The 26,521-nt window shown below is 51.1% G+C and overlaps 1 protein-coding gene across 1 annotated transcript; it reads right to left on the reverse strand.

The window, feature by feature from the left end:
- Positions 1–888: 888 nt before the first annotated feature.
- On the reverse strand, positions 889–25,810 carry PEDS1 (plasmanylethanolamine desaturase 1). The gene is made up of 6 exons (XM_063096074.1): positions 25,606–25,810; positions 17,939–18,058; positions 7,997–8,088; positions 6,697–6,841; positions 5,042–5,254; positions 889–3,061 (listed from the first exon to the last, which is right to left on the reverse strand). Exons 1-6 carry the CDS (start codon positions 25,727–25,729, stop codon positions 2,940–2,942), a joined length of 816 nt encoding a protein of 271 aa, XP_062952144.1. The 5' UTR covers positions 25,730–25,810; the 3' UTR covers positions 889–2,939.
- Between the last annotated feature and the right edge of the window lie 711 nt (positions 25,811–26,521).

Raw genomic sequence — 26,521 nt, forward strand, 5'->3', positions numbered from 1 at the left:
GCTAACTGGCCAGCCCTTTTCTTCTGGTTTTGAAAAGTATTTTTTTCTAGCCCTTGGGATTCAGAAGCATGAGGGTCAGATTTTTTTTTTTTTTTAATTTGACTAGTAATGGGATCTTAACCCTTGACTTGGTGTTGTCAGCACCATGCTCTCCCAGGTGAGTTAACCAGCCATACCTATATAGGGATCCGAACCCGTGGCCTTGGTGTTATCAGCACCACACTCTCCCAAGTGAGCTACGGACCAACCTTATGATGGTTAGAATTTGAGGCCTGGCTCTGCCATTACTAGCTATGGGATCTTGGATGAGTCACCTTACCTGTCTGGACTCAGGTTGATTTATTTGTGGGCTCCAGGGGAACTGACACAGGTTAGTAGGGCCTGAGAACAGGAAACCAACCCCCCACAGCCCCAAGGCTCTCATCTGGCACCTCCAAAGAGTTTGGTTGCCTACCGTTTCCACCAGACTTATTTTTGTAAAGACACCTTAATTTTCTTCTGGGAACCTCCCTCCCTCCTGTGGCTTGGGAAGGGTTGATCCCACCCCCGCAACTGCAAGTGGATATGTCCTACCCCTGGCCAATCAGAACATTTCACCTCCTTGACCAAGGTGATTGGTTCAGGAGTAGGCACATGACCCAATCCAGGCCCTGGGACTTTGCAACTACTGGGAAGGCTCTTCCCATTGAGATTGTGCAGGGGGTCCAGCCAGTATCAACTCAGAGAAAAACAGAGCCAAGACAGAGAGACCAAGTTCTGATGAATCATGTGAGCCTCTGGGTCCTGCCAAACCTTAAGTCAGAACCATCTGCGGACTTTCTTGTCTTATGAATTAATACAATTATTCTAGCTCTTAATTTTTGCTTTAGTTTTCCTTTATTTATGAGTTGACAATTCTAACACCCCTTCCTCTTGTGGTCCCCTCAGACAGTCACAAATCAAAAGTCTAGTGGTGGGCAAACTTTAAGGAAAATGAAGTTGAGTCACATTTTTAAAAACTTTTTTTTTTTTTTTGCTGGCTTGTACAGGGATTAAACCCTGGATCTTGGTGTTCCCAGCAACATTTTAAAAAATAAATGCCATATCTGCGAATGCTCTAGAGTCTTTCATCATTTTCTTGTCCCCAACAGTCTTTTTTTCTGGCTGATATTGCAGAAACTATATAGACTAGACACTGATTATAACGTCTGCTGTGTTCACTACTGAATCCCAATGCCTGGTGCACAGGGTACCTTATAATTATTCAATGAATAAACAAGTTACTTATTTATCTAAAATGCCCAGTGGCTCCCCACTCACCTCAGCCTGAGGCTCAGTATAAGTCCTCGTTTTTCCATCCTCATCTTCTGCTTTCCCCGGGCTCACTCCAGTCCAGCCATAGTACTAGCTGCCTTGCCATCTCAAAAACCCCAAGCTTGTTCCTGCCTCAGGGCCTTTGCACTTGCTGTCCCATCAAGCGGTCTCTTCCCTCAGTTCTTTCCCTGGTTGGCTCCATCTTCTCCAGGTCTCAGCTCAAATGTCACCTCCTCAGAGGTCCTCGATGACCACCCTGCCAAAGCAGCCTCCGCCCTGCTTTTTGGTTTTCTTCACAAATCACCATCTGAATTTCCATGTGCATTTATTTATGTTTACTGTCTTTCCCCCCAGGTCAACTCCGCCAGGGCAGGTCCTTGTCGGTTTGCCCACTGTTGTACCCCAGTGTCCAGGCACACACTGGGAGCCAATAAACATTTGCTGAAGGAATTCACAAACAGGGATCAGCTTTCATTAGTCTATCATCGTGATCTACTTGAAAGGCCACTCCTCACCAAAATTGAGGGTCTCTTCCAAAAGTGTTTGGAGCAGTTGTCAACATGAATTTACTCTCATGTGATAAAGCCCCCATCCTGAGGCCACGGTTGGGAAGAGCTGGGAATGGGGTAGGGCTTCACATTCCAGGCTCCTTAACACCCTCCCCACCCACCAGCCAACCAGGAAACACCAGGAGGCAGCCGTGGTTAAGTAGACTTTTGCTGCTTTGTTATAAATATATTATGTACATCTAAAACATGACATTAAAATATTACTCCGTGTTACAGAAAAGATATTAAGGCTTTCTATTATTTACATGAAACAAGCAAGCACCTTTAAAAAAAACCCAAAAAACAAAAAAGCCCCACTCTTTGTCTGACACACCCTGGCCAGAGGGCACTGTTTCCCCTTCCAAATGACCAAGACTCTTTGCAGGGGCTGTGCCCTGCAAAGATGTCCATGTACTAGAAACATCAGTCTGGCTGGAATCCCACGGGCAGATGGGTGTGGGGGCCAGGGAGATGGGGACATCTAGACTTGGGCGGGAGGTTCTGGCCTCTTCTGGCCAGCTGCCTTCAGACCCTTGCTGAGCTCTGCCATCCTTGGGTAGATAAGCTGGGCTGAAGGTGGTGGCTGGGGCTGCCCACCCACCCAGGCCTCTGGGGTCAGTTTGCAGAGCCATGACAGAACAATGCTCCAGGGACACTAAGGTGTGCCTAGGGGCTCCCTAGACCACTGGGGCCAGACAAGAGGGACAGATAGAGGCAATTCAGTGGCCCCAATGCCAGCTGTGCTGAAGGGCTGTCCAGCAGGGCAGGGGGCAGCAGGTGTGCAGGGAGTGGGTGAGCCTAGTCTCTACCCGAGGGACGGCTGGCAGTGGGGGGCTCCCTTTTCTGCAGAGTCAGGCTTGGCAGACAGAGTAGCTCAGGTGGCTGGGGAGGAGGCAAGGAAAGAAAACGAAAAAAGGAAATGAAAAATCAGTGGCTCAAGTATTCTGTGTCACGAGGGGTGGGCTGGGGATGCCTGGGCCCAGCCCAGGACATGTCCTCTCCACCTGGAGGGACCAGCTTGAAGAGGCTGGAATTTGGCAGATGGCTTCGGTTTGGGGGCTGGGAAAGGTTGGCAACCAGGAGGCAGGCTCAGAGAAGTTATTTGATCTTCTGGGCCCACTTCATATCGTCTGCCCGAGGCTTCTCGCCCGTCAGGCCCTGGATGAGGTCCTCCAGGCGTCTCCAGAATCCTATCTTCTCCAGTGGGTAGTTGAGCCAGCCTGCAGTAGAAATGGCATGGGGGGAGTGGGGCTGTTAAGCAGGGAGTAGTAGTTGAGGGGATGTTGGGAGAGAGTTGGCCCTGACTGGGGTGTGGGGCCTCAATCAAGAGTGAGTCTGCAGAGGGAGGGGACAGGGAATCTGGGAGTGGGGGCCTCCTACCAATAGGCTTAGGGGCCCCTCAGATGTGCCTTCATCTCCCATTCATTCATTCATTTTCTTACTGAGCACTTACTATATGCTAGGCATGGTGGCAGCCTTCTTGTCACTCAGCTCAAATGCCATGTCTGCTGGGAAGCCTTCCCTGATCACCTGCTTTAGCAGGTTTGTCATGTCACCTCTTTTATTTCTTATATAGACTTTATGATAGCCTATAACATCTTTGTTAATTTGCTATTTCCTGTTTTGTGTTGGTTCTTCCCCCCAACTAGAATGTCAGCTCTGAGAGGCAGAACACCATGTTCTCCCACTGCTGACTCTCAGTGCCTAGAATAGTGCCAGGCACACAGGAGCTGCTCAGTAAATACTGCTCACCTTATTTAATCCACATTCCAGCCTCCCATACCCACCCTGAGGCAGATACTAACATTAGTCCCATTTTCACAAGAAGACTGAAGCTTGGGGAGGAGTCTCCCAATGAGTAGGGGGCAAAACCAGCATTTGAACCCAGGCCTGCCTGAGTAGTTAACTCATCTCCTAAATAATCTAAATTCTAACTTCTCCACCTGCCTTCCAAGGAGCATGACTTTAGGACGTGCATTTTCTGTGGCTCTCAGTTCTGCCTCCAGAAAGACTTACGTAGTAGCTGTAGCTCATCGAGCACCTACTGTGTGCCAGGCACTTAACGTTGGCCATCTGACCATTCCCATCACAGCCCTGTGAAGGTGGTGTGTGAGGGAGGAGCCTGCAGCCCTGCTTTGGGAATGAGAAAAGCAATATCCATGGAGGTTTGTGAGTTTCCTAAAGGCACACATGGAAGAGGTGAGGGTTGAACCTGAGGTGGCCTGATTCGATAGCATCTCTATCTAACATACCTGACCTTGAAAGAAGCCTGGCTGGCCCTGGAAAACCTGCTCATCTCACCTCTGCCCTTTCCCACGGGCCCACTAGCAACAGTGGCTTGTGGGCCTCCTTACCGTTTCTCAATCACACCAAGCACGTTCCTGCCTGGGGACTTTGTTACTTGCTGTCTCTTTTGCCTGTACTGGTCTGTCCCCATTTATCTGCAGGGCCCCTCCCACACTTCTTTCAGATTTCTGACCTCCTTGTAGAAATGACTGCTCCCCTCCCTCTCTCTTTGCTCTCTCCCACACTCCCCCCACTGCAGTCACCCCAGCCCCCTTGCTGTTCCTCAAATATACCAGGCAAGCACGTTCCAGGCCTTTGCACCTCTTGCTCTTGCTGCCTGGAGTGACCTTCCTCCAGAGGTCTGCAAGACTGTCTCCTGCAGCTGCTGCAGGTCTTTGTTCAAATGTGGCCTTCTCAGTGCCTTCCCTGAACACCCTATTTAAGGTGCAAAGCCTCAGATTTCTTTTTCCACTCCCTGCTTTATTTTCCTCCACAAACACACTTGACGCATGACATATTTTATTTATTGTGTCTCCCCTTCTAGAAGTGCCACAAGGCAGGGATTCCTGCCTGTTCTGTTTACTGCTGTATCCTGAGCCCAGAACAGTGCTTGGCACATAGTAGGTGCTCAGTAAATATTTGCTGGCTGGATGAGTGGTTGGAATCACAACTACATGGGCAGGGGCAAGAGGGTTTGTCTGTCTTGTTTATGGCTATGTTCATAGCACCTAGAAGAGTGCCCGGCACATAGGAGATGCTCAATAAATGCGTGTTCAGAGAAACACGTTCAGAGAAAAACGTTCTGGGAGGGCAAGAACTGCATGATCTCCCACGTGACTTCTGCCCGCCTGACCCTGATGATGGTGCTGCAGCTGGGGTTGGGGCAGCCCATTCCACACCACTGGTGGCCGCACCTGTGGTGATGCAGAAGTAGGTCTCGTGGGGCGAGACATGGTGGATGCGATGGTGTTTACGTGGCAGGATGATATGCCAGTCCTGCAGGAAGGTGACCCAGCGTGGCAGCCCGAAGTATGTGTGCGACCACTTGTGGATCTGGTTGGTGAAGGTGCTGAAGATGATCAGGCAGAAGACGAAGCACTCCCAGGGGTACAGTTGCTCCAGGGCTTCTGCAGGGGGAGGAGAGGGTGCCCGTGGGACCTGCACAGCTGTCATGTGGGGTGGGGCCCGATGCCAACCTGGCCCTCACCACCTGCCCCAGGCAGCTCCCGTCTCACCCAGGCCTCCTTCCAACCTCCCAAATAGCCTCAGGCAAGCTCAGACACCCCTCTGAGCCTCAGTCTTCCCTTTCTGCTCAATGGGCAGAAAATGGTGTAAGCAACAAGTAATGGCTAAAAACGTGGGCTCTGGAGTCAGCCAGAGTTGGGCTCAGATCCCTGCTCTGACATTTGTTGGCTGTATGAGCGTGGATCGGTAACTCTGCCCCTTTGAGTCTCAATTTTTCATCAGTAAAATGGGAATAATGCCTCTCTGACGTTCCCTAACAGCAGAGGCTGACATAGGTTCATGTGCATGTGTTTTATCGGGCAAGTCTCTCTTCAGGAAATACATCTAAGGGAGCAAGGGAAGCAGGACAGAGCAGGGGAGGAGCTAAGCAAAGATGGGGTGGGTGGAGTCTTGTCTCAGCTTGATCCTGCAGGGAGCTGGGGTGCTAAGGTGTAGCTGGGAGCTGTTAGCAGCCACCGTACATGGAGGCTGTGGGATGGGGGTGCTCCACCCCTGGAGAGGGGAATGGGCAGGGAAGGGGATACTCATCACCTCTACCCACAGGGAGATTGCTCTAAGGATCTGTGATGTGCCTAGTTGTTAGAATAGGATCTGGCCCACCTTAGCTCCACCTCACAGACGATATAACTGAGGCTCAGAGTGATAAAGTGACTTGCTTTGGGACAACTGCCTCCCAAAATAGGCAGGGCAGAGATCTGAACTCAGGACTGAATTCACAGCCTATACTCTTTCCACTAAGCCAAGGTAGCAAAACCAAAACAGCTCCCAGGACCAGGCAGATAATGCAAATGAATAAGGTAGGCTGGGTACAGGACAGCAGGGATTAGTGGGGACTGTGGTACACTAGAGAGCATGCATCCTGTCAAACAGGGTGGCCGCAGCTTAGCTCTGGCCCAGTGAAGCCAGGTGGGAACAAGGACCCAGGGTGGCCAGATCAGATTGCTCAAGAGAAGCTTGGAACCCAGCTCTTTATGTCAAATATCCCAACTTTAGGGCCGGCCCGTGGCTCACTCGGGAGAGTACGGTGCTGATAACACCAAGGCCCCGGGTTCGGATCCCATATACGGATGGCCGGTTCGCTCACTGGCTGAGCGTGGTGCTCACAACACCAAGTCAAGGGTTAAGATCCCCTTACCGGTCATCTTTTAAAAAAAAAAAAAAAAAAAAAAAAAATATCCCAACTTTATAGGAAGACAACTAATGAAAAATATTTAAAACATGACAAGGGGCTGAATACATGCACATAAGCCCCAGGAGGCTCATGGGGATGAGGCTCTGTCCCTGGCGACCACCTCCCACCCCACCACCAGCTGGTGCGCCTCACCAGGACTCTGGGTGCAGAACTTGTAGGCCATGTTGAGCAGTGGCAGCAGTGTCACCAGGCAGTTGTCCCCATTGGTCTCAATGAAGTCGTGCCGTGTAATGGCTGTTGGATCAATGTGGTGCTCCCGGAACGGTCGGATGAAAGCCTGGGAGTGGGGATACAGCTCAACCTGTCAGCCCATAGTGGCTAGCCGCTCTCCACAACCCCCTAAACATGTTAGGGCTCACCTCCCTGCCTGTGCACCCACAGTTCCCTCCACCTGGTGTGCTAGACCATTGCCACCAAGCTGCTGATACAGACCCACCCAGCCTTTAGGGTCTATGTCTAGCAGCTACACCGGAAGATGGGTTGAAATGACCCTGGCAGGGCCCTTGGGCTGGCACAGCCCCCCTCTGGGCCTCAGTCTCCCCATCTGTGCTGTGAGAGGGCTTGAAGACAACTTCTGTCCTTCTTCCCCATCCTAAGATAGTTGAAGGGGCCCCTCACAGTAACAGGTAGGACCCTCTCCACAGCATCCGAGTGCCTCCTTCCAGCAACAACCTCCCCTTCTCTTAGTACAAGCTGTTCTAATAGGACTGACCCCAGCCCCTAGCTGAGAGTGAGCGTGTGACCGTGGCCTGGCCAATCAGAACATTCCATCCCTCTGGCCACAGTGACTGGCTGAGGCACGGACATGTGATCCAGGCTGGGCCAATGGGAGTGAGCCATGGGACTTTGGCTGAAACTATGGGAAAGGAGAAGTTCTCTTCTCCTGGAAGCTGGAAGGATGGATGTCTAGGCAGCTAGGAGCCACTGTGGCCACCTCAGAAGGGGAAAGCCCAGACAGAGATGGAGAGACTGAAGAATGTGGTCTGACTGTCTGTCCTACTGGATCCAGCCATGCCTTGGTTTGGCTCTAACCCTGAAATTTTCAGTTACATGAATCAGTGCCCCTGTTTGATTAAGCCAATTTGGCTTAGATTTTCTGTCACAACCAAAGATGTCTGAGTGATACAAGATAAAATCCAATTAAAACTAAGCAACAGTGTGGCACGGCAAGAGAGGTGAAAGGAAGAACAAGACATAGCCTCCAAGTTCAAGTGAGGCAGGTACACAACAAAGCTCTCTGACCATCGCACGCCTGATTTTTTGCTTCCACAAAATGCTGGGGGGTTCCTGTTTTAGTCTTGGAGGACAGGCTGGGATGGTGGTTCCCATCTTTCAGAGGGGGAAACCAAGGCTTAGAGAGGAAAGGGGACTCACCCAAGGTTATGCAGCCCAGCCTCCCTGTGGAGGAGACAGGCTGGGTTGACATACGCACCTTCCCCACGATGGGCAGCTCCACGGAGCCCCACGTGTCGGCACCCCAGTGCACCAGACCAGACAAGAAGTCAGCGATGACAGCCCCTGCAACTGTGGACAAGAGGAGGGTGAGCAGGGGGTAGGGGGATAAACAGAGGGATATCCCTGTCCCCTCCCCATCAGGGAATCGATCATTTATTCTCACTTGTCTGCTCACTCCTCATTTGTTAGGAAGGAGTCCCTTCTCTACTTGGGATGTTTTTTCCCCTGAGGATGGAGCCTTAGGTACAACACTCCTGGCCTCCATCTACCCATCACTCGCTCTGCCCCAGGGGGGATGCCTGGACTCATCTGTTTAGGTGGTCTGGAGAGAATAAACTGAGCGTGCTCAGAAGAGCCCAACCTTTCCTTATTAGGAGCTAGCTGTCTGCTTCTTTCTGTCCCACAGTCACCCCACACAGAGAAGCCCACTCTGCTCTGGTGCTGCTGGGACTGGAGACATGTCCTTCTGGGTTTGACATTAGGATGTACCTTAACTTCAGATAGAAGCTATGCCCCCAATACTAGCTTTTATTGCAATAAATGTGGTAATTTGGCCTCCAGCAGCCTTTCCTTTGTCTTTGCTCTCAATCTGTTCAGAAGTGGAATGGAGGCCCCTTAGAGACTCTAACACCATTCAGTCACTTGAGGGTTCAGTACAACATGGAGGTTAAGAGCCATTTGATTTGGACTCAAATTCCAGTGCTGCCACTTGCTAGCTGTGTGACATTGAGCATATTACTTAACCTCTCTGTGCCCCAGCTTCCTCTCGTAAGATGGGAATGATGGTGAGTACAAAACCATAGTGGCTACCATTTATTGGACACTTTCTCAGTGCTAGGCACCAGTGCTTTACTTGCTGGATCTCAATGAATTCTCACCATCTGCTAGAAGGTGGTAGCATTTTTATTCCCACTTTACAGAGGTGGAAATGGAGGCTTGGAGAGCAGTCACTGGGCTGGGGTCACACACACGGCAAGTGGCAGAGCTGGGCTTTTAACCTGGCTTGAGTTCCAAATCTAACACAGGAGGATGTACCACCATCACTGTACACATGGGGAAACCGAGGCTGAGTGGGCAGCAACCTGCCCCAGGTAACACCCCAGCCCTACTGGCTTATTCCCTTTCCCTGCCCATCCTTACCCGCCTCTGGGTATTTGCATTTGCTTCTCCCTCTGTCTGGAACACTCTCCTAAGATGCAACACAGCGCATTCCCTCCCCTCCTTCAGGTCTTCACTCAAACATCCTCCCTGGACACTTCATCTAAAATTGTAACTGCCCCATCTTCCAGCATTTCCTATCTCTTCTCCATCTTCATTTTTCTCCAAGTCCTTATCACCTTTAACTTCTTTCTTGTTTGTTTATTGTCTCTCCTCACAAGAATGCCACCTCCACAAGGGCCAGGGTTTTAGTCTCTTTTGTTCATGGTTGTATCCCAGTTCCTGGCATATATGAGGTGACTTCAAAAAGTTTGTGAAAAAATGGGATTAAAAGATTAAAATAAAAAATATAAATTTTATTTTTTAACATAAGCTCCATCAAGTTCAAGACAATTTTGTAAGCAATAATAACAGCCATTTAGTCCATCCATAAAGAACTGAGGGCCCTGGGAATTTAACTATGTCAATGCAGTCTTTTTCACATTATATTTTGTTTTTGTTTTTTAGCCAGTCTGGGGATCTGAACTCTTGACCTTGGTTTTTTACATTATTAGTTGAAAAAAAATGGGTGCCTTTGAAAGATTTTTTAAGATTAGGATAGGAAACAAAAAAAAGTCAGAAGGAGCCAAATCAGGACTGTAATGATTTCTCATTGAAACTCTCACAAAACTGTACTTGTTTGATGAAAGAATGAGCAGGAGCATTGTCGTGGTGGAGAAGGACTCTCTGGTGAAGCTTGCCTGGGCGTTTTTCTCCTAAAACTTTGGCTAACTTTCTCAAACACTAATAAGCAGATGTTAGTGTTCTTTGGCCCTCCAGAAAGTCAAGAAGAAGAAGCAAAATGCCTTGAGCATTGCGAAAAAACTGCTGCCATGACCTTTGCTCTTGACTGGTCCACTTTTGCTTTGACTGGACCACTTCCACCTCTTGGTGGCCATGGCTTTGATTGTGCTTTATCTCCAGGATCGTATTGGTAAAGCCAGGTTTCATCTCCTGTTACAGTTCTTCAAAGAAATGCTTCAGGATCTTGATCCCACTTGTTTAAAGTTTCCATTAAAAGCTCTGCTCTTGTCTACAGCTGATCAAGCGGAAAATTTGCTCAACTTTAATTTTTCAGTCAGAGCTGTGTAGGCTGAACCGTTTGAAATGTCTATGGTGTTGGCTATTGTTTCTGCTGTTAATTGCCAGTCCTCTTCAATTAGGGCAAGAACAAGATTACTTTTTTCCTCGCAAATTGATGTGGATGGTCTGCCACTGTGGGATTCATCTCCAACATCATCTTATTCCTTCTTTTTTTTTTTTTTTGGCAGCTGTCCAGTGCAAGGATCCAAACCCTTGACCTTGGTCTTACACCACCACGCTCTAACCAACTGAGCTAACTGGACAGCCCCCCAATAAACTTTTCATAGAGCATCAACGATTTCACCATTCTTCTACCCAAGCTTCACCATAAATTTGATGTTCTTGCTTTGATTTTAGCAGGATTCATGTTGCTCTGAGAGAGGCTCTTTTCAAACTGATGTCTTATCCTTCTCAGTGCCTTGAACTAGATCCTGTTCAGACATGTTATAAAAAGTTAGTATGAGTTTATTTTGGTGCAAAAAAATTTTGCAATCCATGCATAGTTTTTTCATAATATGTATTTTCCATGAACTTTTACAGACCCCCACATATTAGGGGCTTAATAAAGCACTCAGTATAGTGCTTGGCACATAGTAAGCCCTCAGTACATTTAATTGTCAGTGTTATTCAGTCACATAGTCAATAAAGCAACATTCCCAGAGGACCTAGTATGTGCCAAGCTCCAGAGCCAGAGATGCACCAGACCTTTAGCTCACTGTCCACTAGGGAAAAAAGGTCCAAGGGGGAATAGCTGTGAAACACAGCAGAGAATGGAGACAGCTGTGAATGACAACGTATGGAGTCCACCGATCGTTAGACTTTAGGAGGCAGAAGCCAAAGAAGGGCTTCTGCACTTGCTGTTTCACTACGCAGCACCCCATCCCCTCCCTACAGATCCCTGTGGCTGGCTCCTCCTCAGCCTTCAAGCTCAGGACAGGTTGCCCAACTCCCCTGACTAAATCCATCCTCCCAGGTAGGTACTCTAGGTCACAGTACTTGTTACCACCTGAGATAGCCTCATTTATTATCCCCACTTCTTGGATGAGAATAGGCTCTTAGAAGTGGAACCACCATCCCACAGTCACATGGCTTGGAAGTGGCAGCCATGGGATGGGAAGAGGCATATCTACCTGCCTCCCAAAGCAGTGCCATTTTACATCCTGGAACTGCACTGCAGCAGGTCCGGGGCATTATTAGAGCTCCTACTGCATATTATGGGATGCTGTGTACACACTTCCTCTGTCTCCCAGGAAAGCCAAAAAGCCATGTGGACAAGAGCTACAAGTGAGCTAGACTGAGCACTGGGGGGCCTCATCTCGTCACCACATTGCTGTGTGATCCTGGGCAAGCCCCTTACCCCCTGTGGGCCTCAGCAACTTCATTTGCATAATAAGGGCAGCTGAGATGTCTCCAGAGGCCCTATCTAATGACCAATAGCTCTGACTAAGGACACCTCTAAATGAGGCCATAATGACAGAAATAGCTACAGATGAGAAGTAACTGATAGCCACAGAGGTGTGGCCTTGCAGAGATTCAGAGTCCAGGTTCCTTGTTCACCAAGTTCTGGCTCCTGTGAGACTGGGACAAGCCCCTTCCTCTCCCCAAACCTTGGCTTATTTTATAATTGCGTATAACTTACAGGGAAGGGCACAGCTCGTGGCCTTTTTACATATGGACACACCTGTTTAACCACCCCCCAAGTCAAGATATAGATTCTACAACTATATAGAACCTAAAAGGTTGGAAAACTTTCTTTAAAGGGCCAGACAGTAAATATTTTGGGCATGGCAGGCCACAAGGTCTCTTACAACTACTCAACTCTGCCGTTGTAGTGTGAAAGCAGACGATATGTCAACAAGGGGGTGGCAGCATTCCCATAATACTTTGTTTACAAGTATTTGTAGTCCTTGGGCCCTAGTGTGCTGAGCTCTGATATGGAACATTTTTAGCCCCCCAGCAGGTTCTCTTGTGCCTCTAATCTCCTCCCCTCCCCTGTACCAGGAAACCCCAGATCTGATTCCCATTAGTATAGATTTTGCTCTTCCAGAACTTCATATAAATGGTGCCTGCTCTTTTGGGCCTTGCTTCCTACACTAGCATAATGCTTCTAAATCATCCACATAGTTGTGTGTACCAGTAGCTCATCCTTTTCATTGCTGAGTAGCATTCCATCGTCTGGATGTACCATAATGCGTTTATCCATTTGACTGTTGCTAGACATGTGGGTTGTTTCCAGTTTGGGGCTGTTTTGAATCAAGCTGCAGTGAACATTCACATACAAGCCTTTGTTGACACATGCCCTCATTTCCTTTAGGTAAAGATGTCAGCTACTTTTTTTTAACTTAATATTTATTGAGTACTTGCAGCTACCAGGCCCTGTGCCAGGATCTTAAATGTTTTATCTCCTTTAATCACTAAACTGTACCAAGGCCAGGCCTAGCTGATTACACATCTTATTTCCTTAATTGTCTTACACGTTTAATCTTCACAGAGAAGAAAAGATGATAAAAAACATTAGAAAAATATTACTTGGGGTAACATTTACAGAGTACTTCTGTGTATTGGGCACTTTGTCAAAGGTGTTAAAAAGTGCATTACTGGGGGCATAACTACCCACACCTTAAGCGTGGGTTGTACACAGTGACTTCCTTCCAAAGAGAAGACAGTATGGAACGGGGGAGAGAATAACTTTACAGCAGAGAAACCTTATAAAACAGTACTTTGGCCAGGAGATCAAGGTCAACATCATAGTCATAAATCATGTGGATACGTGTACTGTTGTGAAAATGGCACTTAAAAAAATAAATAAATAAAATGGCACTTTACCTTGGAGATTGAGATCTTCCTCCTCAAAATCCAGAACCCTAGCCTAATCATGAGAAAACCATCAGACAGATTCCAATAGAGAGGGCATCCTATGAAATACCTGATGAGCACTCCTCGAGAGTGTCAAGGTCATTGAAAACAAAGTCTGAGAAACCATCACAGACAAGAGGAGCCTAACGGGACATGACAACTAAGTGTAATGTGATGTCCTGGATGGGATCCTGGCACAGAAAAGCACATTAGGTAAAATGAAGGAAATTTGAATAAACTACGGACTTTAACTCATAATAATGTATCAATATTGGTACACTAATAACAACAAATGTACCACGGTAATGTAAGATATAAGATATTAATAAATGAAATTGGGTACAGGTGGCATATGGGAATTCTCTGTACTATTGGCTCAGTTCTTCTATAAATCTAAAACTATTCTAAGAAATAAAGTCTATTTTTTAAAAAAGTACATTATCTCATTTCATGTCCATGGTAATACGCCCCACCACATCCTGACTTTCCAAAGGAAACCAAGAAGTGGAGAGTGGTAAGGGCTGCCCAAGGTCACCAGCAGCACGGACAAGTCAGGGTTGCTGGTGGTGGCCAGAGACCATTGCTAGGGTCACTCAGTATGATGTGACCTTAGGTGGCTGAGTCTTCAAGTCCAGGTCTGGGGAATGGGCACATTAATAGTACTTATCTCCTTTAGCTACAAGAAGTTAATAAAACGGGTTTATGCAGGCAAGTGCTTAGAAGGCCCCTGGGACACAGTAAACACTCCCCGAACATAGCTATAATGAGTAGTTTAAGTATACTCCCTTCTCTGAGCCTGTCTTGTTATCTGTTCAATGACCAGCACCTGGCTTTTCAGGCTGCCAAGCAGGGAGGGATGTGTGCTTTGGACAGATGTCAGGAATTATTTTAGCAGAGGAGGAGCCCTCTCCGTCCCTCTGAGAGGAAATGGCTCTGTGATCCCTGGGCTTCTGCAGGTGGCTGTTTCCAGAGACTCCAGGCTGGCTGTCTGAGGCCTCTTTAATGGGGGAAGGGGTGGCAGAGACAGGCACACAGAAGCCTTTGTCCCAGCTCCAGTGGCGGTGGCTGACAGCTCACCCTGGGGGCAGCTTTGGCCTGGTTACCACCTCTCCCTGCAGAACACTGGGTCAGGGAAGGGGATAGGGGATGACTCACTCCAGGCCACCCTGACTCACCAGTGATCTTGAGACAGTCTCTGGGCCCCTTGGGGCCTCCATTTCCCCCTAGGTCACCCAGCTGGAACTTCTTCACTCCACCCACCTCCTGGTGTGGGCATAAAGAGAGAATGGTTGAGAAATACGAGTGGGCACGGCTGGGGTGGATCTGTGGGCTCTGCTCGGACAGTCCTGGGTCTGTATCCTGTCTTTACCATCTCTCAGAATCAAATCCAGACTCTGCACTTTGATCTACCAGGTTGGCCATGACCTGAGGCCACGTGGCCTCTCTGACCTCATTGGCGACTTTTGTACTCACTGTGCCCTCTGCCAGGAACACTCTCCTAATGCTTGTCTGCCAGTGGACTCCAACTTGTTCCTTCAGGAACCAACTCAAAAGCCCCCACACTCTTCCTCCACTTTCCCCAAGTGGAACAAACAGCTCAGGGCCCCCACGGCCGTTCATTTGTCCATTCACTCACAACAACACTGTCCTTGCCAAGGTCACTAATGACCTGCAAGTGGCCAAATCCAGTGGTCCCTTTGAGGCCCCATCTTGCTGGTCTGCTTGGTAGCTGTTCCTAGTTGATCCCCAAGTCTTCCGGAAACACGGATCTTTCCTCTTGGCCCCTGCAGCCCCTTCCTGGGTCTCTTTCCACGTCCCTGGTGGCACCAACTCAGCCTCCCTTGTCTGGAAAGCACTGGAGGCCTCTTCTCTTCTCTGCTGGCTCTCAGTCCCTGGGGATGCTCAGCCAGCCTCTGAGCTTCAAACGCCATCTTTACACTGATGAGTCCCAGATTAGTCAACTCCAGACTGCCCCCACCGCCTCTCCGAGCTGCTGCCAACCCCTGTTCGTTTGATCAATTGTCTCCAGCCTCACTGGCCTCCTCTCTATTCCCCAAATGCATTGGGCACACACAGGCCTCAGGACCTTTGCACTCGCTGTTTCCCCTACCTGGAATGCCCCTCGCCAAGATATCTGCATAGTTCCCTCCCTCACCTTTGCAGGTCTCTATGCCAATGTCCCTTTCCAGAGAGGCCTTCCCTGCCTATTCCCTTATCTTGGTTTTGCATCCCAGCATTGCGTCATGTATGTCTGTGTTTATTAACTGGACACCATTTCATGCTTCCATCTTTCCTGATTTCCAGGACCTGCTTGGGACACCAGAACCTCTGAGTAGAAAATGACAGGTAGGGGGCAAGCTCTGAAGGCTGGCACAGTGCCCTTACCTCCTGCGTGTCAGCACACAAATTGGTGGCTATTTAAATCGATTAAGGACTGTGTAAACACCACTATCAGGAAATTGTCTGCTCTTATCAGCCCAGAAGTAAAGGTATGGGATGGGGGAGCTGGTGCCACATACGGCAGCTCGTGGCTGGAAGCTCAGGTCCCAACCAGGGAAGGGAGGTGGTGACCTGCCAGGATGTCCCCATTCCGGCTTGCACAGCACACCCCTGGGTTCCTGCTGATCCTCTGCCCAAGTGGGGCAGACTGCCTAGAACACCCTCTCCTCCCAATGTTTACTCGAGGCTGTACAATCCCCGGTGGGGGAGTCCGTGGTTTGAGAGCCAGGTAGATCTGTATTTGCAATCCTGGACTCTGCCGCCGCCCGGGAGAGGGCCAGTGGGCAAGTCACTCGGCCTTTCAGAGGATGGCAATCTGAACCTCCTCCCTAGGGTGCCATGAAGAGTGAAAAGTGCCCAATGTGGAGCTTGATGCATGGCAGTCACCTGCAAAATATCCATTGTTAAATTGACCAGTTAGGCAGAAGTGCAAGTCCTGGTCAGTGGTCTGGCGGACAGGGTCCCCTCCCAATCTCCACTCAGTCACTGGCCTTCTCATACTTGTGTGCACCTGCATTTTGCCTCACATCAGCCCTAGGAGGCAGGTACTGCAGATAGCTTCATTTTACATGTGTGGGAAATGAGGCTCAGAGATGTAATGACACTTACCCAAGGCCACACAGCCAGGAGGTGGTGGAGCTGGAACTTGAACCCAGACCTGCTCGTAACCATCCCCAGACAAGGCTATGAGGCTCAGAGGCTCAGCTTGTCTCTATTCCAGCCATTCAATGTAGTTCTCAGAGGCAGAAAGGCCAGGGGTGCAGGTCTCTCCCATCCCCTAAGGGGCTACCTGGCTCCTGCAGGCAGAGCCCAGGCTCCACAGCACTAGAATGGTTAACTTTTCTCCCTTCCAGCTGGCCCAGCCCCCCCAGCATATTCCCAGTCCCACCCCAGACCCAGATGGCTCAATTAGCTGACCTGCGTACTATTGGCTTAGGCAGCCAGAATCCTTTTAATGAGATTGTAGGAGATGAACACTTAGGGAGGGCCAGGTGGGACCAAGGACACAGCTGCCCCCTCAGCCTGGGAGCCCAGGAAGGAGAGAGGATGAATGCCTGAGTTAGAGGGAAGAGGGGAAGGGTGGTGTGTGGAGAGAAAGGAAACTGAGGCCTGCAAGAGTAGACAGTATATTAAGAACTATGTCGTGTTCTGGTTTGTGACGTGACTCTGGGCTGGTCCCTTCTCTGAACCTCAGTTTCTTCATCTGGAAAATGATGACAAATTTAGCATCTATCTCCCAGGCTGTGGATGGGTGATGTAGTTCACCCCCTGCAGCTAACAAATTGCAGCTGGCTCATTCATTCATTCATTCATTCATTCTTTCATTCACTCATTCACTGATTCAATAAATACTAAGTACCTGCTATGTGCCTGGCCTTATGCTGGGACCTGGGGACACAGCAGTGAATGAAACAAAAATCTCTGCCCTCGGGGAGCTGACACTTGAGTAGAAGGAGACAGATGATAAAGAAATACATTGTGTAGCAGAGGAGGGTGGGGGGATAGCCTGTGACGGCTGCTCCTTTTTGAAGGGTAATCAGGGAAGTCCTCCCTGAGGGGATGACCTCTAAGCAGAGACCTGCACGAAGGAGTAAACCACGTCGGTTTCTGCAGGAAGAGAGTTCTAGGCACAGGGAACAGCGTATGCAAAGGCCCTGAGGTAGGAGAGTGTCTGACAGCATGTGGTGGAGGCACGGGCAGGAGGCCAGTGTGGCGGGACGGGGGTGAGTCAGCACACAGTGGGGAAGGTGAGGTCTGAGGAGAAGCCGGGCAGGCTGTGCTGAGGAGTTGCTGTTTTATTCTGTGTACAGATGAGAACAGGGGAGCAGCATGATCTGACTGAGGCTCTATCAGGAGCCCCTGGCCACATGTGAAGAAGTGACTGGATGGTGGGGGCAAAGGTGGAGGCAGAGACTGGAGGCAGCCCCTGTAGTAATTCCAGCACTCCCCGGATGGGACTGGGCCAGGGTGGGGACAGTGGAGGTGGGGAGTAACGCTAGATGCTAGATGCATTTTGAAAGCAGTGCCAATAGCAGTTGCCGATGGTGCGGATGGGGAATTTGAGAGAAAGAGGAACTGAGGATGACATCCAGGTTTTGAGTGCCAGTGACAGAATGGATGGAGGTGCCATTGACTGGGACGCAGAGGCTGGGTTCCCAAGAATGTACCTGACCCGAGCGCACACACAGGAGCATGCACACACAAAAGTCACCATCAGAGTGGGGCGGACATGACTTAGGTCCCTGGGGAAACTGAGGCAGGCAATGGTGTCGCACGCACTCACCAACACCCAGTATGACGAGGGGTATGTGCTCCCAGCGGGCCAGTAGCAGGAGGTGGACCAAGTTGTGGGCGATGAGGCTGAAGCACAGGACCACAGAGCACCACTCCTGGAAGCGCTTGCCTGCAGGAGAGGAGGGAGAGATGAGTGGGGAGCAGGAGAAAAGGCTGGGGGATCAAAGCAGGCAGAGCTGGGGCCCCAACGGGGCTCTTCAACTTTGTTCAATGAGTGTACAGTGCCAACCACAGGCTGAGCTAACAGACTCACATGAAGGAAAGGCCCGAACCCACCCATTTCACAGACGATGTCAATGAGGCCCAGAGAAGGGGAAGGGCCTGCCCAAGGTCATACATTCAGGCTGGATGCATTGAACCAAGTGTTCTCTGAGAGCAGGACCCCATGTACAGGTGGCACATGAAGCTGGCCCTGCATATATAATTCTTTGGCAGACAAGACCAGAATTCCGGTCTCCTGGCCCCTTTGGGCTCTCTCTGGAAACACCTGAGGGAACTTTAATGAGCTTTTTTTTTTTAACTGGAATCTTTATGACATCACCTATCCCCTTTAAAAGGTAATTATTTGGAGGTAGAGGCTACAAATAGCCTCGAATCTCAGGGGCTCAGACCCCTCCCAACCTCTGTCAAGCAGGCTTTAGACAGTGAGTCAGGAATTCCTGGACAAACAGGGCCTTGGACAGTGGGGCTTCTATAAAGAGATGGCCATTATCTGGCCAACTGCTGCCAGGTGGGAGTGTGGGCCCTGGATGGCCAGAGCTTCTGATTCTCAAGGGAAGCTGGAAATCAGGAAGTGGGTATGAAATCTCCTGTTTACATGTTGCCCTGTATTTTTAATAGGTGTATAAGCTTGTACAAACTGGTTCACTCACTGCAGAAATAACCCAAGTGTGAATCAACTGGGGATCGGCCAGATTAATTCAGTCCATGGCATCTGCAGCCAGGAAAAAGCCTTGGCTGCTGTCTACATGTGGACATGCAGAGATGTCCAGGACATACTGGCAAATGCAAAAAGCAAAGTGCCACATGGTAGCCACTTATGTAAAAACAAAAAGAAAAATACCCAGTGATCTTGAGGTGCCAAAAAAAAGGAAAAGAAAAAAATCTATATAGTTGAGACTGGCTCTTCACTTACTCACTTTTGAATGTACTACCATAATAAAATATTTTTCTTTTCATTTTAAATTAAAATTTGAAAAAAGAGGAAATAAAAATACCATGTGAGTGACATATGACATGTGACTGGGCTCCTGGGAACACCCCAGGCGGCTGGTCCCAAAGGCACAGAAGACCTTTAATGATAATAATTTTATCCTTAGTGTTTAACATCTACTGAGCAGTTACTACGTGCCAGGCACCTGCCGGGGTGATGCCCCTTGTGCAGATGAGAAAACTGAGGGTCAGAGTGGTCAGGAAGAGGCCCGAAGCCAGAGGGTTGGCTCCTAAGATCTGTTCTCACCCCACCCTGCCCTGGTCCTTCTCTCCATTTGCCTCCACCCTATTGCCCTGATGACATTCTGGGTCAGGAGCCCAGGCCCACCTTAAAAAACAGGGCCAAGCCAGCCCCTGTGAGTGGGGTCAGGGCCACAGCAGATACGGAAGGCTCTTTCTGCCCTCTCTTCTCTTCAGGGCTTTGCACCCCTTTTGCACCTGGCTGATCTGAAACTGTGGAAGATCCTGACTTGGAAACTTCTGCCTCCAGGAAGCCATCCATGACGCCTCCTCCAGCCCGTGCTCCCTCAACATGGGGCCCATCACTCAGGACTGTGGCCTGTAAAATGTTTGTCTTTCCCTACCCAAATGTGAACTTGGGAGGCCCAGAACTGCATTTGGTAACTCTCCAGGGCCCTGGCACTCAGTTGGTACTCAATAAATGCTTGAGGAAGGAACAAATTTGCAACCTCAGTCTTAAACAAAAATACAAGGCTTGTCTCTGGGCAGCCTTCACCAATGCACCTTGGGAAAAAACTATTAGGCTCCCCATCTGTCCTGATAGGGAAACTGAGGGTCAGGGAGGAAAAAGGCCTTGTCCAGGTTGCACAACAGCACGCTGCTTCTGACCCACCCTGAGCCAGAACTAGAACCAGAACCAGAACCAGGACAGCTGCCCACCCCTTGCCCCATGAAAAGACCAAGGCTTGGGGGTGGGGGAGAAGTGACATGCCAGATTCACATCCCCTTGGCCCCCTCTTGTACAGTAGAGGACACGGAGGCCCAGAAAGGGCAAGGATCTCAAGAGAGGTCACATAGCAGCAGAAGCGGGCCTAGAACTCCCTGCTCCCTGCACCTCAGTCAGAGGCTGTTTTCCTTGGAAACATTCCCTGCAGGGCCTTCCTCTTTCCATTCCTGTTTATAGCCAGGGCCCGGGCTGGAAGCAGGGAAGGTGTGTGTGTGTGTGGTGGGGAGGAGTGGTTAGGGATAGGCAGTGGGAAGCAAGGGACAGGTAAATCTTCCCTGTTAACCTGCCTGCGCACCCCGCAGCCTGCAGGGACAGAAAATAGGCAGAGACAACTGCAATATGATCAGAAAACAGTTACAATAATGAAGGCTAACACCCACTGAAGCTGATCCAGCGCTGGGATACTGTGTGTGCCCCACATTACAGATGCTGCAAACTGGCTCCCTCCAGCATGTTTTGCCCTCAGTTTTTAAAGAATGAGATAAATTTAAAATTCATACAAAATTCCTAGTTTCCTGCTTCCCTTGAGAACACAGGGCTCTGGCCACCCCAGGCCTGAGCAGCAGTGGCTACCCCTATCTGACCGGGCACAAGTTCTGGATTCACTCTGGTCCTCTCCCCTCCTTGTAGACTTACGCTGGGTGGCTTGCCTTGGTGGCAGCCCTGGCTGGGCCCCTGCAGTCATCTGAGATTTTGAGCCTAAGGTACAGTCTCTCATTCAAGTCTCAGTCTCTTGCAGAAGCAACTGTGTGATCCTATCTCCCAGATGAGAAAACTGAGACTAGGGCCGGCTCACTTGGGAGAGTGTGGTGCTGAGAACACCAAGGCCCAGGGTTTGGATCCTATATACGGATGGCCGGTTCGCTCACTGGTTGAGCGTGGTGCTGACAACACCAAGCCAAGGGTTAAGAACCACTTACCGGTCATCTTTAAAAAAGGAAAAAAAAAAGAAAACAGGCTCAGGGCTGAGTTTGGATCCTAGACTCATAAATGGGACATCTTAGCCCGGATGTTCAGAGCTGTCCTGATTCCAAAGATGGCTCAGCTCTCTCCCCATGCCATGGAGAATGTCCCTAAAATCTGAGTATTTTTCCATCTCTAAACTCCATATCTCTCTGGGCTCTGGAAACTGGATCTTTCTGCAGACTAAGTGCCTCAATTCTAATCAATAAAAAAAATACATGTATATTAGCAGGCAGTCTTCACTGAGCACCTAATACATGGCAGGTACAATGCTAAGCATGATCTCAGTCACCCCTCACTACACCCTGGCAGCTGGGGACCATATGTCCCACTCTCAGAGGGAGATACTATGTCTGGAGAGAGAAACTGATGTGCCCAAAGTCATTGGAAGGTCATCAAAGTCATGGACCATCAGCCTGGCAGGCTCTGTGTGGTCAGATGGCCTAAACTGTATCACTTTACAGATGGACAGACTGAGGCCAGGGGAGAGGGGAGCCTTGCTTGGGACACAAGAGGCCTGGCTGTCCTCTGGCTGCAGTGCTGAGGCCTTGCTTCCCAAGCCAGCGTCTGGCCTGGCAGGGGCTGATGATCTGGCTGAGTTACAGTAGTGACCGCCTGCTGGCCTGGGGTGGGGGCTGGCTTGTGTGCGGTGGGCGTGGAGGGCTGCGCGGTGCACAGGAGGCCAGACGCCAGGCCTCTGTCATCCTGCTTTTCCGGGGGCAGACCTGAGATGAGCCCGAATAGCCTGCACTTCTGACATCCTCTGGCTACCAGGAGACTCCCGGCCTCAGGGAGAGTTGGGGGAACAGGAGGTAGAGAGAGGGTGGGGATGAGAGAGACAGAGGGACAAGCAGAGATGAGAGAGAGAAGGAATCAGAGACACAGAAAGGGAGACAAAGAGAAAAAAGAGAAAGCTCAGCCCAGAGTGTGGCAGGGACCAGGCCCGGCCAGGGAAGGGTCCCAAGGTGGCCCCAGGCCTGTCCTCTGGCTTTGGTCAGGCCCATTTAGGGGAATGAACCCCCTGCTCAGCTGTGGGACTCCAGGCCAGGACTCCTGCCCAGCACTGCTGACACCCGTCCCCTCTCCCTTCCTCCCATACTAAGAGGCATCCGTAGTTGGCCAGGGCTGTGGACAGCTGGGTCCAGGACCCTCCAGGTTCCACCCTTGGAGCTGGGGCACCTGAAAAGCAGCACATACTTAGCCAGGTTTCAGCTGGCACTTCCTGGGAAGGTGGATGCCTGCCTTACCTCCCAGCTTGCCCGTGCAGCCAGGAGAGGCCTTGGCAAGCTCACTAGGTCCTTCGCAAACCCTAGGCCCTGCTGCAAAACTCAGACCCAGACTGGAGTGCTGGGTAGGACCCTCTATGGTTCCTGGGTCCCACAGGGTCAGGCCCCAACTTCTTGACCAGATACTCAGAGCCCATGGGATCAGGCCATGGCCACCTCCCGGCCTCATTCCCTCTGCCCCGTGCCACCCTGATAAACTACTCTGAGCTCCCTGCATACGCTAGGCCTGCTTTCTCTGCCACTGGTTCCACACACAGGCAGTTCCCCTGACCTGGAACATTTGTCCCCCTTCTGCACACCCACTCTGGGCTGGCTCACTTCCATAGTGAAGATGAAGAATATGGAACCTAGAATGCCCCTCACCCATGTTCCAGTTCTGGCCCTGCTGTTGCCCGGCTGTGTGACCTCGGGCAAGTCACTACTCTTTGCCAAGCCTCATGAAATGTCCAGAGGAAGGTAGACTGGGTGCTCAGGAAGGGGTAGACGCAGCCTGATCCCAGTCAGGACAAGCATCAGGAATAACCCATGGGGGGGTAGGGCGGGGAGGATTACAAGGGAGCTAGGAGAGGTCTCAGCTTCATCCTCTGGAAAATGGAGTTAATACCAGGGTATACCTCAGACAGTTGTAGTGGGGATGAAATGACAGCATGAGGAAAATGCCCAGCACACAGTCAATAAATGTAAATTATGTCAACTGTCCCCGTGCCAAGCCACCTCTGGGCCCAGGAATCTCAAGAATTCAGTTCCAAGAACCCAGGCTCTTCTCCCACTCTACCCTCACTCATTCTGCTCCAGCCCACAGGCCCCTCGGAGTTCTGCAAACATGCCCACATGCTCCCACCTCAGGGCCTTTGCACCTGCTGTTTCCCTAGTCTGGATCAATCCTTCCTCAAATATCCTCATCGTGCCCTCCCTCCTGCCCTTCCTCCCTTCAGGTCTCTGTCCAAATGTCACTTGCTCAGTGAGGGCTTAACTGCTCCCTCTTTAAAGCATCATCCCCTCCCCAACATTTCACTCCTCTTTCCTGCTGCATATTTGCTACATAGCACTTGCCACCACTGGGCATGAGATATTTCTCTTATTTATTGGGTTTACTGCCTGTCTCCCTATTAAAATGCCAGCTGCACTTTTTCTGCCTTGTTCACTGCTCTGCTCCCCAAGGCCACAAGCTCAGGGGACAGAGGCAGACAAAGTGAGGCCTATGGAAAGGAATTTGGAGAAACCAGTTGGGCCAGTCACCTCCTTTCCCCTCCACCTCCAGGTGACGGGGAGCAGGTTTGAGGCCCCAGGAGGTCAGATCCCTGCAGGGCTGTTCTTCAGAGAGTGAGGGGCACTTGGAGAAACCAGAACCAAAAGGTACATAATCGTGCTGGAGTGGGGAGATGGTAGTCCCTTGGGGAGGCTCAGAATGCTTGGGAATGATTTGGGCTGGCTGAAAGCAGGGAGGGTTTACTCAAGTGGGCAGAGCTGGACAGCAAAGGGAGAGGCCTTTGAATCCTCACCCTCAATCCCCAAGTGGGGGGGGTCTGAGGACCAGAGAGGTGAGGCAGCTTGTTGCAGCCTCACAGTGAAGCTCGGACTACTGGGTAAACAATAGGAAGCCCTTACTGTATGCCAGGCACTGCACCAAAGCAGACGATCTCATTTCCTCTTCCCAACAACACTAAAGGGCAGATAAACTTTACCTTCTGCCCATTTCAGAGGTGAAGAAATGGAGGCTCAGAGAGGGAAAGTGGCTTGGCCCAGGTTACACAGCTAAGTACCAGAGTCAGGATGCCAACTCCGGCCTGCCCCAGGGAGAGAAGGTTTTAAGTGCACAGGGTGAGTGTTGTGGGTATGAGCAGTTCCATGGCAGCACCGGCCCAAGTCAGGTTTGAAAAATCACAAAGAGAAGATGGAATGCAAGGCAGGGACTGTCTCTGATGATCCAGGACACAATGAGGAAAAGCAAAAAGCCCAAAGTCATGCAGCCACTTAGGCAAAGACAGCATCAAACCCAGGCTAGCCAGGGCAGGAAGCCCAGGAGGTGGTAGCTAAGGCCCACCTCAGGCAGGGGCTGTGCACGGCGGCTGCCCCACGCAAAAGGAAAGATGTCAGATGTTTGAAAAACAGGCCTTGAATGGATGGCAACACCCAGACAGTGTGGCCAGGCAGTCACCTGACTCTGATTCTAAAAGGCACTTCCTTAAGCCCTGGGGACACTGGTCACTCTTGGGGCCTGACAACGAGATTCCTGGGGCTCACGTGGGAGTCAGAGAAGGGTGGGAGCTGGTGCTTGCTGGAGCATGAATGGTGAGCAAAGCAGAAGACAGGGAGAAACCTTGGCCTGCAGGAAAAGGGCAGAGCCAATGCAAGGGTCTCCAAATTGTGATCTTGTCTAGGGAATATGGGGGCTCCTAAGTCCTAATGGGAGGAGCACTAATATATGGATGTGGGAGAGGGGCAAGGGCTGGAGTTGGCTTATGTATGTGGGGAGCTCAAATTGGGGGATCTGCAGCTCCCCCACCACCTGGGATCCAGGAATATGGGGTGAGGGCTGATGCTCCCTACTTGTATGATGCTCCCTACATGTCGGTCGGCAGAGGGAAGAGGGATGGAGGTCTGTAGCCACTGAAGCTACAACTAGGATGGGGCTTTGTGGGAAGGGCGTCTGAAGCACTCTGTAGCTGGGAGCCCCTGAGTTAGGGTTCCCTGAGCTGACGTTCCCAGATTTGGCAAGGGGGGCGGTGGTGAGGTCACTGTTTTCAGCCCAGGACCCTGGCTGGGGCACAGATGGGGCGCTAGGATGTGAATTTCCGATCTAGGATACCGAGGATGGGGGTGTGACTTCTAGGCGACCGGGGGCAGTGCCTGTATCAGATGAGCTGTCTTGGGGTTGGACCGGGTTCTGGAGTGGGGGTTCCTAAGTCTAGGGGCGCACTTTGCAGCCGAGAGTCCCCTGGGCCTGGGGCTAGGATGCCGGATCTGAGGATACGATGGAAGTTCTCTTTGTAGACCGGGAGCTGATATGATGGTTTCTTGATCTGGGGAGTGTCTTTGCAGTCAGGGAGCTCTGAATGGGCTTAGAAGGGACTCTGGAGTGGAGTCCCTGGACTTGGGGGCGCTATTTGCCAGTTCGAAACCGAGGCTGGAGTTCCGCATCTGGGCCCAAGGCTGGGTTCTGATCTGGGGGGGATCGGGGTTGCTGTCCGCAGCCCGAGCTGGTGAACGTAGGCCCGGAGGTCCTACCTGGAGAGTAGAGCGCAGCCAGCTCGCGGGCCCCAGCGTGCTGTGCGCCCCAGCGCCGGCAATACGCCGCCTCGTCCTCGTCGAGCTCCGCCTGCTGGCCCGGCCCCTCCTCGGCGCCCGCCATAGCCACTCGCTTGGCTAGCCCGATGCGCTCTGATGGTGGCGGCTGCGGCAGCAGCGGCACAGCCGCGGGACCGCGGCGAGATCACGCCGCCCAATGACCGCCCGGGCCCGGCGCGGCGGCGGCGCGGACGCGGGACCTCGCCCGGCCGCGCGTCACAGCCAATCGGGGGCCGCGCCGGAGTCCTGCCGGCCAATCGGCGGCCACCGAGCCGCAGCGCAGCTGGGCGCAGCTGGGCGCGGTAGGGTAGGGCGGCGGCGCCCCCACCTCCGCCCCGCCCCGCCCCCAGCCGAGACGCGGGCTCCCGCCTTTGGGGAACTTCGCGTGGGTGGCGCCCACCTCGGCCTCGCTTTACCGGCCTGTGCAATGGCCCAGAAGCGGGCATTTCTTCCGTCCGCAGCGTTAAGCGCCCACTGTGGGCCAGGAATGCGAGGGGAGGGCGCCAGGCCGGGGCCAGGGAGTGCTGGGAAGGGCACTTCATATAGAACTCCCTAGCGGTGGCCAGCTTACAAGCAGCTGGTATCAAGCCCTACTGTGTGCAGAGGTTACGAGGTCCGTGCGTGCACAAATATGTGCCAGCTCCGTGCTGTACGCCAGAGAGAAACCTCGAGCCCACGCCCCACCAGGAGCTCATGTTCTCCCGAGGAAGAGGACAGTCAACTGATGAAAAGGACAGTGAGGGTCGCTATAAGATTTGTTGAGCGCTTAGTATCTGTCAGGCGCTGGGAGACGAGCAACATTCATTTACTTTTATTAACCAATGATCTTGCCTCGTAAGAGAGGCCCCTCCTGACC

This window comes from Cynocephalus volans, chromosome 1 (genome assembly GCF_027409185.1).
Source record: "Cynocephalus volans isolate mCynVol1 chromosome 1, mCynVol1.pri, whole genome shotgun sequence".
Taxonomy (NCBI): domain Eukaryota; kingdom Metazoa; phylum Chordata; class Mammalia; order Dermoptera; family Cynocephalidae; genus Cynocephalus; species Cynocephalus volans.